This window comes from Camelus bactrianus, chromosome 1, assembly GCF_048773025.1.
Source record: "Camelus bactrianus isolate YW-2024 breed Bactrian camel chromosome 1, ASM4877302v1, whole genome shotgun sequence".
Taxonomy (NCBI): domain Eukaryota; kingdom Metazoa; phylum Chordata; class Mammalia; order Artiodactyla; family Camelidae; genus Camelus; species Camelus bactrianus.
This window is the reverse complement of record NC_133539.1, coordinates 16128443-16142675: the sequence shown is the minus strand read 5'-3', so window position 1 is coordinate 16142675 and position 14233 is coordinate 16128443. Positions and strand designations below refer to the sequence as shown.

General features: G+C 42.6%; 1 protein-coding gene across 6 annotated transcripts in view; it reads right to left on the bottom strand.

The window, feature by feature from the left end:
• Positions 1-14233, bottom strand: part of APP (amyloid beta precursor protein) — a 259372-nt gene that overhangs the window by 88254 nt on the left and 156885 nt on the right. For 2 of the 6 annotated variants that reach the window (XM_074360939.1, XM_074360935.1), the window contains exons 7-8: positions 10874-11041; positions 8508-8564 (exon numbers count right to left, since the gene is read on the bottom strand). The exons of 2 other annotated variants lie outside the window; for them this stretch is intronic. In XM_074360939.1, the coding sequence (XP_074217040.1) occupies positions 8508-8564; positions 10874-11041 (225 nt within the window). The remainder of the gene's footprint in view (positions 1-8507; positions 8565-10873; positions 11042-14233) is intronic. 2 more of the 6 variants (XM_074360941.1, XM_074360948.1) reach the window with 1 other exon arrangement.

Genomic DNA, 14233 nt, shown 5'->3' with positions numbered 1-14233 from the left:
ATTGTGTTAGTTTCAGGTGTACAGCAAAGTGATTGAATTATATATATATATACATACACACACACACACACACATTTTTCAGACTGTTTTCCATTATAGGTTATCACAAGATGTGGAATAGAGTTAAGGGGAGAACATTTCAAGTAGGAGTTTGTACAGACAGCTCAGCTTCTATTTCCCCAGTTTTCCTACATCCTATAGACGTGGTCATACCAGGACTGGCTGCCATTCTGTGATCAAGTCCATGGTAGGCCAGAGACCTGATAACCAGGAATGGTGGGCAGGGGCGGGAAGCCTGTACCCTAAGGCCCCTGCCCTTCAAGTGCTTCCTTTTGTGAGAGGAGCAGCTCAGGGAACGTCAGGTGTGTTCCAGTGCACACAGGACCAGGAATGTCAGGTATCTCCCAGGTCACTTAAAACACTAACCACTTAGAAAGGAGAACCAACCTGTCCTTAGGAGGGCATATTTATTTATTTAAATTTTATTTTTTTTATTGAACTGTAGTAAGCTAGAATGGAAAAGAATCTGAAAAAAAAAAAAGTGTTACAGGAAGGTTTATCTTAGTTGTGTTTTTGAAACTACCACCGATCAGTTACCCTGTTCGGAGACCTCTGCGGTGCCTTAGAAACAGAGATACAGGCTCCAGTTTCCAGGTTGGCCAAATCAGAATAGCCTCCATTCATTAGGGCCCTCTGCACCAAGCACTTTACAGGTGTTCTCATTTAACAGGTGGGAGAAGAAAACATTACCCTATTACCTTTACTGTGCAGAAAGGAAAGCCTATCATTTGACCTACACTCCCATCCCCAGATACACACACAGAAGTCTGGATTTAGGACCCGGTCCAGCAGGCGGAGGCTATAAAGTTACTATTTAGAGCAGTCGGGGCCAATCCACTGACATGTCTGGGGTACTGGAAAGGGTTTGGTTTGTTAAGGAACAACCTGTATCGGCAAAAGATATGCTTCCTTATGATAACCGTCAGTCTGCTTTCTACCAAATATTTTCCTGCCTTGAATGCTATCTGGTAAATGGCTTCTAACCAGCACTCGGCAGCCGCAGGAGGGTCATGAAAACAGGGGTCAGGAGAAAGCCCACACAGCTTGAATCTGAATGGTCTTTTAGCCTCCAGCCTTGGCTCAGACACGCTCATCCGCGCCTTCTGCAGGCACGCTCTCTGGGTCTGTTCATCCTCCCACAGAAAACCAGACTTAAGACTCAGGGCTAACCATCTTTAGCTCTGGGTTTGGACCTCCAGCTGCCAAATCACTAGCAACCATCCCAGCATCACATGCATGGGCTTTTAACTTTGAAATGAACTTCAAACTGATTTTCGTAGTCTAGTCTCATAACAACAAGACATACACCTTTTAGTACTGAGAATACACCCATTCTCAGTATTAAAAGAAATACCATATAAATATAATACCAAACAAAAACACGCTACAGAAGTGCAGTTTCCAGGTACAGCACATGACTGCCTCAAGCTGAACAAACTGCTTCCAAAACCTCAGGGGCATTTCTGCACAATGAATGCTTTCGATATATAAGCCTCGTCCTTTTTTTTTTTTTCTTTCTGGCAACCCTAGGAGGCCAGAGGTATTTGCAGAGCTGCACAGCAGCTGGGATGTAGACGCTGCTGTCTCCATTGTACTTGCTCATTTCTTTATTCCTCCATTCGACACATCTTACAGCCCCAAGGACCTGGGAACTTGGTGTCTGGTCGAAACCGATGAGCGAAACAGACCTTTGTTCTGGTGGAATTACGTGCTAGTGAGACAAAGCACCACCACCGCACACACACAAAGACAGTAAGAAATCACATTGCTCAAATGTGATCTGTATGGTGGAGAAAAAGAAAAATCGAGCAGGGTTAAGAAGAAACAGGGTTGCCAGGGAAGTGGGGGGAGAGACGGCAGCAGGAAGTAGGTGGCCAGGCTGGGTCTCAATGAGAAGGTGATGTTTACACGAAGAGCTGAACTGAAGCCTCACTTCCCAGTTACCTGCTGGAAGAACAGGCAGATGAAGAAATGAGCACAGAGGTCTCTGGAAAATTCCAGGAAGAGCAAGGTCTGTGACCAGAGCTGAGGAAGCAAAGGAGAGAGTAGTGAGAGAGGGAGAAAGGCAATGGGACGGATGACGAAGGGTCTTGGAGCCACGATAAGGACTGGGAAGTTGTTTGGAGGAGAGGAAAAACGGGATGTGACATGTTGTAAAAGGATCATTCTGTCTGCTAAGGGACAAAACAGAAGGAAGGTGATCTTTTGAGAGTGAAAGATGAAGATGAGGATGGCTTGGAAAACTAGCAGGGAGGTTCTCCTGGAAGGAGCCCCCAACACCCCCACACAGAGACATGGGAAAAAGCACAGATTTGCTCCTTTCTCTCAACCACAAAATGTTGTTTCCTAAACCACAGGCAACCAGATACGAAGGGAGAAATTGTCTTCATGTGTCAGTGAAGGTTCATTTCAGTTTTGATAATGACACAGCAATGCCTGTCACAACATTTCCACGTCCCATTGTCATCTCCTCTCCTAGGACCAGCTGGAGCTCTATTTCTTGAGGGGGATGGGGATGGTGGGGGAGGGAAGCAGATTTGCTTTCCATTTATTAACAAAGCCTGGTGCTGCACCCAATATCCCTGCCACAACATACGCCACCATCCTTGGCAACATGACACCAATGAAACATTTTCCTTCCTGCGTCTCCCCTGAGAAAACTCAATCATTTTAAGGGACGTTACTTCAAGATAAGGTAAAGACTGCCATTGTCTTCAGAGGCAATAGAGATGACTTTCTTGGTGCACGAAGAGGACCTCCGTATCAGTGACACCATCAAATTTAACTGCAAATGCACCAAACGCTCATTTTAGCTCTGATTCTGTAATTGTAGTACTCCCTTTCATAGTCAATACCAAAGGCAGTAAGCACGGGGCGTCAAGAGTAGAGGCATCATGAAAAATTGCCCCTATTATTTTGATATTTGTTTGCTTCCTCAATCTCTACGATAATACATAATTTTAAGGTTGGAATGGGCTCAAGATGCAAAAGGAGAAGTAACTCCACTTTCAAACAGTAACGAATATGACTGCCTCCCTAAATGGAGGCCCACGACTTGCATTTAGTCAGTACACTAATGTTAGATTCTAACAAGAAAATTTGGTCGGTCTCTTTTCATCTGCAAAAAAAGGCCATTTATCTCTATTGCATTGATAACAGAAGATAAAAGTAAATTAAGACCTATACAGCCATTGCCTTGTCATGGAAAATCCTACTTTATAGACAGCTAAGAATGCTGTCACACGAAATGGCTGTGATTTATCTGAGAGGTGGCAATGAGGATAATTTATATATACGGAATATAAACCTGTAAAGAAAGATATGATGTGAAAACTTCATCTCCCAATCTGGCAGAGCTTACAGACTGCCACCCCAACTTTAAAAAAAGAAAAGAAAAGAAAACAAAACTCTCTCCATGTCTCCAATTGCAAAATAATTAGAATTCCTAGTGAATTCTAAACTCAAATATTTATCAAGTTCAAGTTAGAGGAGACATTTATACTGTGAAAATAAAGTTTGTGATCATTGTGGTACCAGACTCGACAAAAAACAACAACAACAAAAAAAAACAAAGGCAAAGGCACTTTCCCCCGACATGCCCTTGTATCACACTTATTTTATAGTCAATACAGTCATTGTTGGCAGACTATCAACGCATCGTGCGGACACACGGTGATAAAAATGTAATCTATGCTGTGTTTACTTCAGTCTAGTTAAGCTACATTTCTTTTTAATGTCTTATGGACAAGTACTGATGGGGGAATTTTGTCAAATATGTGAAATGAGCATGAACAAATGAATGCTGGTGATTTTTTTCATTAATATCTATATCCTATTTAGCACAATGCACCAAAATGCAGAAGCAACTGACTAAAAACCATCTGTGAAGTGACAGCGACGGTAACTGGCATCTAGAATGTCTTCACTATTGGTTATTGTTTTTTGTCAATTTGTTGGAAGCTGCACTCCACTTCGTTAATGGTGGGTCATGAAGGGATGACCTGCCACAACAGATGAGCTCAAAAAGTCAGAATCTTCAGTATCGAAAAAGTCAGAATCTTCAGTATCGGCCACTTGCATAGAAATTGTAGCAGTAAAAGCCAGATGGAACTGATAACCTCTATCGTGGTCTTAAGGATAAAATCAATTTCTTCCTACTCTGGCCTTACACAGTAATCTTTCCCTACACTTGTGTATTTTATTTTACATTGTTACTTAATGTACCTACTTGAGTCTCATCACATCGATAAAACTGGAAAGTTATTGAAAGCAGGGTATTTGGTTTACTTTGCTGGTGTCCCTCGAAATATCTCGCTTAGTGCTAGCACATCCTGGGCTCAAAAGTACCAGCTTCATTTAACCAGGGGCTGGCCTGCTGGTCCAATAGATAACGTTTTATTGGAACATGGCTGTATCCATCCATTTACCGATTGTCTGAAGGTGCTTTCACACTACAGCTGCTGGGTTAAGTACTTATCACAGATATCTTTTGGCCTGAAAAACCTCAACTGGCCTTTTACAGAAAAATTTTGCCAACTGTTTTGTTAAACTATCTACTTACACTTCTTTGGAAATAGCTAAAGAATAGAGCATATATGTAACGAAAATTTTTTACTGTTCTCAGTAAATGAGCTTTTTTTTTTAAACGCTGGTTTGCTGAGTAAATCAATTCTTTTCAATCTCAGGGTTTCACACTATGATAGCTTGGTGGAAAAAAAAAAACAATAAAACAAAACATTGTTTTTATCCTGATCATTTCTGGATACCAAAGATGTGGCTTCTCATACTTGTCAATGTAATAGATTTTATTGGCATTGATGTGACATGTAATTTAATGCACCACTGCAACTGTTAATGCTTTTAATTGTTTTTAATAATGCTTGGCAGTTTCATAAAAGTTTTTATTCTATTCAAAGGCCACACAGTGAATTGTCCATGGTTTGCAAACAGTGAGCTTCGAGGCAACAATCTTAGAACGTGGTGGTGGTGGTTTGGGCCTTATTTGACGTGTTCCAATTCTTTTTATACTCTCTGGAAGTATATTAGTCTATTCTACTCTGTCTGGGCCGTTCTGATGTGAGGTGAAATCAATCTTTACCCCCTTCCCAATCCTGCATGAGGCCAGACCTACACATTTGCAGAGGCCCAAGGCCATAAACATGACCCCAAAGTGCATCTTAGACGCCAAGTGACCTGCGTAGCCAGGCTACATGGCCTCTCAACGGATGGCCCTTCTCTAGCACATGCTGGGGTTCTCTGAAACTAAGACGAAACAGACAGAGGAGGTAAACATGCACTTCCAGCCCAGGGGCTTGCTGCTTTGTTTGCTGCTTTATTCTCTAGCGGTGCTTACATTAGAGCAGAAAAACTCTCAGACCTCTAGCTAATACCGGAGTCAGAAAAGCAACAGTACCTCCTCCCTTAACTTGCAAATATTGAGCACTAGGGCTGCGGTCTAACAATTGAGCTTCATAAACAGCTGTTGAGAACTGAAGGTTCTTAACTCCTCCAGTTGATGGAGAGGATACCTGTTCATACCAGCCTGGCTATGTCTGAATCCCATGTCTAAATCAGACGTTCTCAACAGGTGGTCGTTCTGTCTTCCCCGGGGCTGTGGCAAAGTCCAGAGACATTTTTAGTTGCCACAGCGGGGATGGTGCGACTAGCATCTCATGGACAGAGGCCAGAGATGCTGTTTAACGTCCTCCATGCACAGGACGGCACCGCAACAATGAATTCTCCGGCCCCAAATGTCCAGAGTGTTGAGACCGAAAGACCCTGGGTCAGATGTGGCTTGTGCCACAACTGATTGCAGGTGAAGGCGCCAAAGGTGGGTCACTGGTCATTCTCTTTGACCAGACCTCTTGGTGCAGTCAGCCGACTAGGAATGGGCATGATGCCCTTCGTGAGATGCAGTGCCATTAAGGTGTCGGTCTGTTTGGCTTTTGAGATGGAAGCTGATGGGAAGAACACTAGAAAATATTCTTGTGTTTGAAACATAAACTAGTCCATAAATATTTATGTAGTAATTTTACTGTTCACAATGCTTCACTGGGCTGACTGAATGTGAATCTTCTGCATTGTCCAAACCCGAATGGGCAGACACAAAATTCACCTAGAAAGCAACTCAGGTCTCAGAAGATTCTTTATCCCAAATGGGAAAGGGATTCAAATCCATAAGTTTATGAGTAAAAGGAAAACTCTTAGCCTCAAATCTGTACTACCATCCCTGGATTCTTATCAATGACAACAAAACCAAAAAAAAAATCAAGTGTCCCTTAAAACTGCAATGTTCAAGATCAGTTTTTATGACAAAGATTTAAAATCTCAAAATGCCTAACTATAATAACAAGAAGTCTTGACAGGAAAATTATTGTATTTATAATGTCAACCATCACACAGTTCCTCCACACGTGCAATCTTACCACCAGTTGAACTGAAGAGATTTTCTAGCTCATGTCACACTTATTATTTGACCAGACGCGACTCAGACTGAGAAACCTGTAAGACCACCCAACTTTGTGAAAGGGGAGTCCTTCGATTTGCCCCAGGTCGGGCACGGAGTCAAAGGGCAAGCGCCAGCTGTCAAATCAAATGGGCTCGCTCACCTTCCTCAGTTTGGCTCATTTTCTCAACTCCAGGCTGCTATCCGCATTTGACCTCCAGATGACCGTGACTTTCTCAATTCAGATGTGCAGCTTTGCTATAAATAAGACAGCCTAGCTGCACAGGCTGTAAATAACAGGAAATTATATGCTTTCTCCCATCCTGGCCCTGCAAACCCCGCCACTTGCTGTGGTTGAATAGTCTCTGTAGGTAGACAAGAAAACACAGCTGCCAAAATCACTTCACCCTCTTAGAAGGGAAAGGTGTCAGGATCCCAAACACACCACACATAGATGGAGAAAATCACCGGGGAGGAGAAAATTGTATGAGATTGTCAGTGTCTGTTTGGAAGAGATGAAGACACAAGCATGTCGTGAAAATAAATTTATCAAACGATGCTGTTCATTCCTGGTAATTAATAAAAATAGAAAAAGACAATTCTCTGCTTCAAATGATATAGAATGCAACTTAAAGTAAAAATAATTATTGTTTTGATAAAAGGCTGGGGAAGACGTTTAATTCACTGATGCAAGCTATATTCATGGCATTTATGAAAAAATGTTTTTAATATTTGTCGTCTGCTTTCCAATATTATCTGTATTCTTAAAATGTGCTTCTGAACTTCAAATGTAATTTTTGCAACTTAGAAAACAATGTTAGAACCACATGGTTGACCATTTGGGGCAAGGAGCAAAGCCACAGTATCATTAAGATGTCAAATCTGGTCCTGCCCTGTGTGATGGCAGGGGGCAAGTCACGGAGCCCTTTAAGCTTTGTTTTCTCACATGCACAAAGAAAATGAGGCAAATGCCCACAAAATATTCCTAAGCAAAAGAAATGATCTACGAAAAATGCCTCTTAAAATGCAACACGCCATGCAGATCAATGTACTATCCATCCCACAGCATAAAACCTACAGTTCTTCCCAATTCTTCTGTGTCTACCCACTAGCTATGCTTTACCTACTCTGACTTATCTTTTATAAGAAAAGATCATTGGTGTCATCAATTGTGAGACTAGTTTTTTTTTTTCAGGATAATATCAATAAATGCTAATTTTCATTATATCTAAGCTACAACTGAAATGGTGTCTCTTCCTAACCATAGGTCTGTATCATCCCTAACCTAATGCTGGATGAATCTGTTTCTGGATATAATCTAAATTTAAAAATCAGTGTGAGTTTTTGGACACCACATTTTTAAACAAAGCTAGACTGACCGGCCAATCGAAATCATCACAAAACACAGACATTGTAGGTAGGTTGATATTACATTTCTTTCTAGGAAGCTCTTTCTCGACATTTTGATGAAATCAGAAGTCAGGCACTTCTAGCGTGCGGTCTTGAATTCTAAAAGTGACCGTTCACTTCCTAAAGCATTAACAGCTGTCTTGAAACACGCATACTTGAAGCCTCTGCATATGTATTAGTTTGTAGTTAGTACAATGCATGCATATTAAATATTTTTCTGGGAAACAAGTCACTTATACACATGGACTCTTGTTAAATTGTGGCATCTTGGGAGCTTTGGGAAATAAAATAATGATGCCAAATAAAACACAAAAGTAATGTTGTACATACAATGTTTTATAGAACACATTAACTAAAAAGGTAACTCGTCAGAAACAGAAGAAGCTTAGTCAAAGCTCTGAGACCGACATTTGAAGTTATCTGGCAAAATTAGATGTAATTAGAAGCAAGGCAATGGAAATAAACATTTTATAAAAGACAGGTGTTCAAGAAACACACAACCATGCAGAGAAGGTGAGGGTGCTGGAGTCACCATCCAGCCATGCAGCGTCCTCCTTCCCTCCTCCCCTCCCTCGAGTGAATTACAACATACGTTTAACAGGATCTTGGGGAAGAGGTTCCTGGGTAGTCTTGAGTAAACTTTGGGACACTATGGAGAAAATAAGAGAACATAACTAAAAACAAAAACAGAAACATGGGCATGATGGCGGAAAATCACTCACACAATTCTACTGACCAAAGGGAAAAACAAAAACAAAAACACTGAATTAAAAACAAAACTTAACAAACATCCTGAGTTTGGGCTTCAGTATAAAACACAAGTAAACACAAAAACATAGGATATATTTCCACAAAGACATCTTAGAATGCTGGATATTCTGTCTAATGGTATGTCCAGTCCCTGTGAAAGCATCTCTCGCCCCCTCTCTCCCTCCTCAGTGCCAACATCATCAGTTCCCATCCACCTCTTCTTCGTGGCATCTCTATTTATTTCACCCATTCGGAGGGCAGCCCTGGCCCTCAACTCCCCGTTTGTTGAGGTTTTTACTCTCCACTTACACCTGTCCCGTCTTCTAACTGATCTTCATCCTCTTGTGTTTTCTGTCTTGATACATTCTTTTCTAACCCACCTCCCCTGAAACTAAGTACTGACTGCTTGTCAATCACACCTTTGTTGAGAGCATTCATCTTCTGCAGATCTCTCGGCAAAGTGTGTGCATTCAGGGCACCTCGAGACCCCTTCTAACCTGGGGTGCCCACGGCTCTCGCCCCCAGTCTGGGTCAAATCAAACTAATCAAATGGAGAGGTTGTACACTGGGGTGAGATTAGGGTTTTATTGGGTGGGGATAATTTTAATTCTTGAGGCAAATTCATCATGGCTAATAATTTTTTCAAACCCTCTTTCTTACCATATAAATGTGTATATATTTATATATATACACACACATATTTATGTTCCAAAACATAAATCCACCTCAAGGGAAGAGAGAAAAAAGTTGGAAATCTGCCAGGAAATCTCTCCTCGCAGGGAAACCAGTTAGAATCACTGTAACAAAAGCTCTTTGTTCAAGAGACTCCAGGAAACAGAATCCCTCATTGTGCTCCCTGTTACCTGACCTAATTAACTTTTTTGTTTGAAACTGAAGAAAGGAGGCTTTTGAGCTGGAAGCCACAATCATCCCATCAGAGCCAGAAAAGAAGCCCTTGGGGTTACCAGTCCCTACACCTGCTCTCACACAGGACAGATGTGGAGTCGTCTCTTACACAAGAGACCAACAGGAATTTTTCCAGTAGATTCCACTCAGATACTGTGCTTCACAATAGAAGGTCTTGATGGCGCGGGTCCTTTGTTGTTTCCCTTAATCCTATGATCACACTGGAACACAATTTATGTAATCCCTGGGAATCCTAGGCAGGAAACGGTGGCTGTCACCCTCACGAGAACAAAAGAAAAAAGGCAGGAGTCTCTCAAAAGAGAAACATACCATTATGGAGTTTAATCTTTAATTTATCAAGTTGAGTAATTATTCCTTACATAATTCAAACTTCCTCTTCATGAACTAACTAACTAACTAACTAACTAACTAACTAACTAACTAACTAAGGGATTGAATGTGGAAGGCTGTTCAGAAGTCCTGCATGTCTGGTGTGTTACCTTGGGAGAGCCACCTGCGGAAATAGTTTCAACTTGCATTTAAGTCATCATGACTTCATTTACTTATCCCCTCAAGCTACAATAAAATGCAAGAGAAAAAGGCTTGGAAAATTATATCCCCTGAGCCCTACCTATGTCATTGAAGGTTTCTAATGCTAAGTCAGGAGTTTTTTACTGTCTATTTCCAAGAGAAGATATGAAAATTCGACATTGCAAATGTCCACAAGTGTGCTCAGGTGTCACTGGGGCATTTCTGCCTTCTGGCATCTGAAGTGCCTGCGCTCGACTCAGTCTCATTCCCTTGCCACCGCAATAAACGTCTCAAGTTATGAGATGACTTAAAGGTACCCATCATGGCAATATGTCTTGCCAATGCAACCAAAGCTCCATCCGCCAGGCTCCCGGTGGTAACCCTCATTTGCACATGGAGTGCACATGCAGAGACCCCAACACATATGTACACGGACAAACACGTAAGTACACAATTGCAGAAACAGCTGGGAAGACAAAACAGCAGCTTCAGCTTGTCTTAAAGAGAAGTCCCTAGAGATCGCAAGACGTATGCACCACAGCTAGTAAAAGAACACACCCATGGCCATGCTTGATTAGAGAAAGACGGAGATGTGTGCTCATGATGGAACGTACTGGAGGAGATGCCCGGCAATTAGAGAAACTGACAGAAACGTGGTTAGTGGTAGCAACAGACCCAGTCCCAAGAACCAGGAAGACCCGTCTGTTACAAAGAGCAGAGTCAGTGGCAAGAAAGATGAAAGGTGGCCAGGCTGGAGGGAGGTCCACTTACTGACGCTGCCACACACGGCCATGCAGTACTCCTCTGTGTCAAAGTTGTTTCGGTTGCCGCCACATCCGCCGTAAAAGAAGGGGGCGCACTTCCCTTCAGTCACATCAAAGTACCAGCGGGAGATCATTGCTCGGCATGGCCCGGTCTCGGCTTGTTCAGAGCACACCTCTAATCAGAGGAGATGTGGGGAACCACATTTAGCATGAGAAGGTACGGCTCGCTGTTCAGTACCCACGCTTACTTTTCTTACCCTTTAGTCCTCCCAGCGGTAACCCGCGCTGGCTTTATTAGCATCTGCCAGACGCTTACTGAGGAATTCAATTATCTACCAGGACTTTAGAATTACCTCTGAAACAAAGCAGTGCCTGCTCGTCTGTTTAATGAGTGTCACTCTTAGGAGTAATAAAAGGATTCCAGCTAGAGGTGAACAGATCTTCTAGCTGCTGTTCCATTAATATTAAATGCCTGAAGATGTCCGCACATCAAAACGTTTCTTCACTATAAAAAAATAAGCTTCTCCTTTAAAATAAATTCAAATCCACTTTAAAGGTAAAAGGATTGTGTCTCGTTACAATGCAAAAAGTTTAGCCTCTCAAAAACTTTTTGCTGTTGTCCTGAATAAATGACTGCCTTGACTCAAAGTGTAAAGTAGTTGCACATATTCTGAATGGGATCCAGTTTTCAGAGACAGCCGCCTGTCCACTGATTATATTTGAAAATATTCTGTATCTGTGAATGTGACTTAAAGTTGATTACATCAACTCCTATTAAAGGCAGAGTTTTAGTTGTGTATTTATCTGTCCCTTGGACAAAAATGTTCCAAAAAATAAAATGCAGTCAGACAGCTCTAGTTTGGAAATTCATATCACATTATTTTCCATTACAACACAGCTTACCTGTCAAGTGCCTTCCACCCTCCCCCAAATCAGTTGCATAATCCCTGATTGAAAGTGTAGCCACCTTTCTGATTCCATCCATCAAGTTATTGCGATTAGAATTAGCACTCTACCTCCCATGCATATCCCATTTTTGTTAGAAGTCAAAATAATTTTCCAACTCTGTTTGTGCCCTGCCCTGCTGATGCCTCAACACATTCCGATGTCTTGCTTCTTCTTAGTTTTTACTAACGTGCCAGGGGAAGGCACCCTTCTTCTAAAAGATAAAAGCCATGCATAACCCAGAGCTTCCTACTAGGAATATTCAATAGACTGAGCCTAACCAATCACTCAAAGACAAAGATCCACAGTGCTGCCGTGAAAGGGATCTGCTGTTTCGCTTCGCTGTCCATACCACCCATTGCTCTTTCCAGTCAAGGTAGTGGTGATGGCAAAACCAGAAGCTGCTGCCATCAAGCTGATGTCAACAGAGAAGGGAGAGGAACAGTCAGCATCGAGCCCAGAAGGCAAGTGTCAAACTCACTGCAGGAGAAATGTCCTGTGTAACAGATGTCTAGGAAGATTCTGGTTCTCTTTGGATGGAAAAATCTGGCTCCAGGAGCATCAAGGTCAATGTTATCCATCATCAAGGTCATCTCATTCGGTACAGTTATTTTGAAAGTCCGTGCTTGCCAAGCTATGATGTGTTTTTAACTAGCTTTCTGCATGGAATTCTGTATGATAAAAGTCTGCCAACCTGTTGACACAAGTATCTCATCCACTTGGCAATGTGATGTATCCCCCAATGAACTTACAAAGGGTAAGTTAGTTTCAGTTGGGGGTCAGGGGTCTGATCATCTCTGAGTTACTCACAAAGCAGCTTTGGGGCTGCAGAGCTAAGGGTCCCTGCAAATCACAGCCGTCAGCCGTCTCCAGTCCTGGATGTCACCTTCTCTCTCAGCTGTAAGAAACGTCTCCATGTTGGCTTTTCCCTTCTTCTCCATACAGCCCTCACCAATCTGTATGTACACGTCCACGTGACGTGCTTTCTCGTTTCTGACACATAACAATACTCATTCTTAATCGCTTGCTTGAGCTGTACCAATTCCAAAGACTTCCAGGTAACAGTATCTTCTGAGTCGACCCTGTGGTTGGAGCTGGCACTGAAGTTGCAACTGGCCTCTGCTACCGTGGGGGGCACAGAAGCCTCCACATCATGGCATGACTGTAAGTCACAGGAGCACAGGCAGCGGAACTCACAGTGTCTCCACCGTTCATGCTGCTCCTCACATTTCACACCTGTTACAGCACCAAACACGTGTCCCCTGCTACTTGCCTGCCACAGGCCCACAGGCTACATCACGGCTCTGCAGGGCCAGAACGCATCTTTCTGCTATGTCCAACGTACTAAATAAAAGTAGGTGTAATTTCAAGTGGGTGCAAGTCATGGGATCTCAAAGGAGATAATACATGCTAGATATCTGCCCTTGTATGTGACCTAGGAATGGTTTCTCACTTTCTGCAAAAGCGAAACTTCCCAGTCTAGAAATGAAACAACATTTACAATACATTGCCATTTTCCTATACTACAGTGAAACATTCATTTTTTTATTTCATTCATTTTTATTTTTCTTTTGCCTCATTCTCAATGGCTATGAAACCCTTTCTTAGTTAATTGGTAGAGCCCTAATCAACAAGAAAAAGCATCCAGGACTCAAAATCCCATTTATATGTTAACTAAGTAAACAGAATAAACGACACGATGAACCAACAACTCCTGTTGCGGTTTCCGTTTTTCAGACCCCTGACCCATCGACCCCTGACCCATCAACCCCAAAAGGCAAAGAAAAGAGTGACGATCTCCACTTGGAGTGTTTTTTGGCTCTTCCTGATGTCATGGCTACTGGTACTCCCGAATTTAATGGCCCAAATATTTTCATGACTTTGGGGTGTGTGGATATGGTGGGGAACAGCAATCATCCCCATGGTCCTCACATACCAGAGAATATTTGAGATACGCTGGTCAGGAGTTGGTATAATAGTGTATGGTAATCTAGTGCCAAACGCGTAATGTATGGACGACTAGACATGTGTGAGCCTCAAGGAACAGGAGTGTGAATGCCTCTGTCACTTTGGAACCTCCGATCTGCTGACGTGGCGCGAGTGTGTTCCAGGCGCTCTGGACCAGAGCAAGCGTGGGCAGGTGAGGAAGGGTGTCTTGTTATAATCCCTCCAGTTACCAGCATCGCCAATCAACCATCAACCTGGCATTGCCCATCCCTCTCCTCCTGGCTGTCCCTGGAATATCAATTTCTTAGAGCAGTAAAGTTGGTATCAGGGGGACTCGTGAGTGCAGGGGATCATTCTTCACCTCTCACTTATAACTACAGTCCCATTCTACTGGCGGGCACACGAGTGTTTGCTCTCTCTGACCTTGTTTCTAACCCTCATCATTACAAAAACACTGTCCCTGTAATTGGAAAGA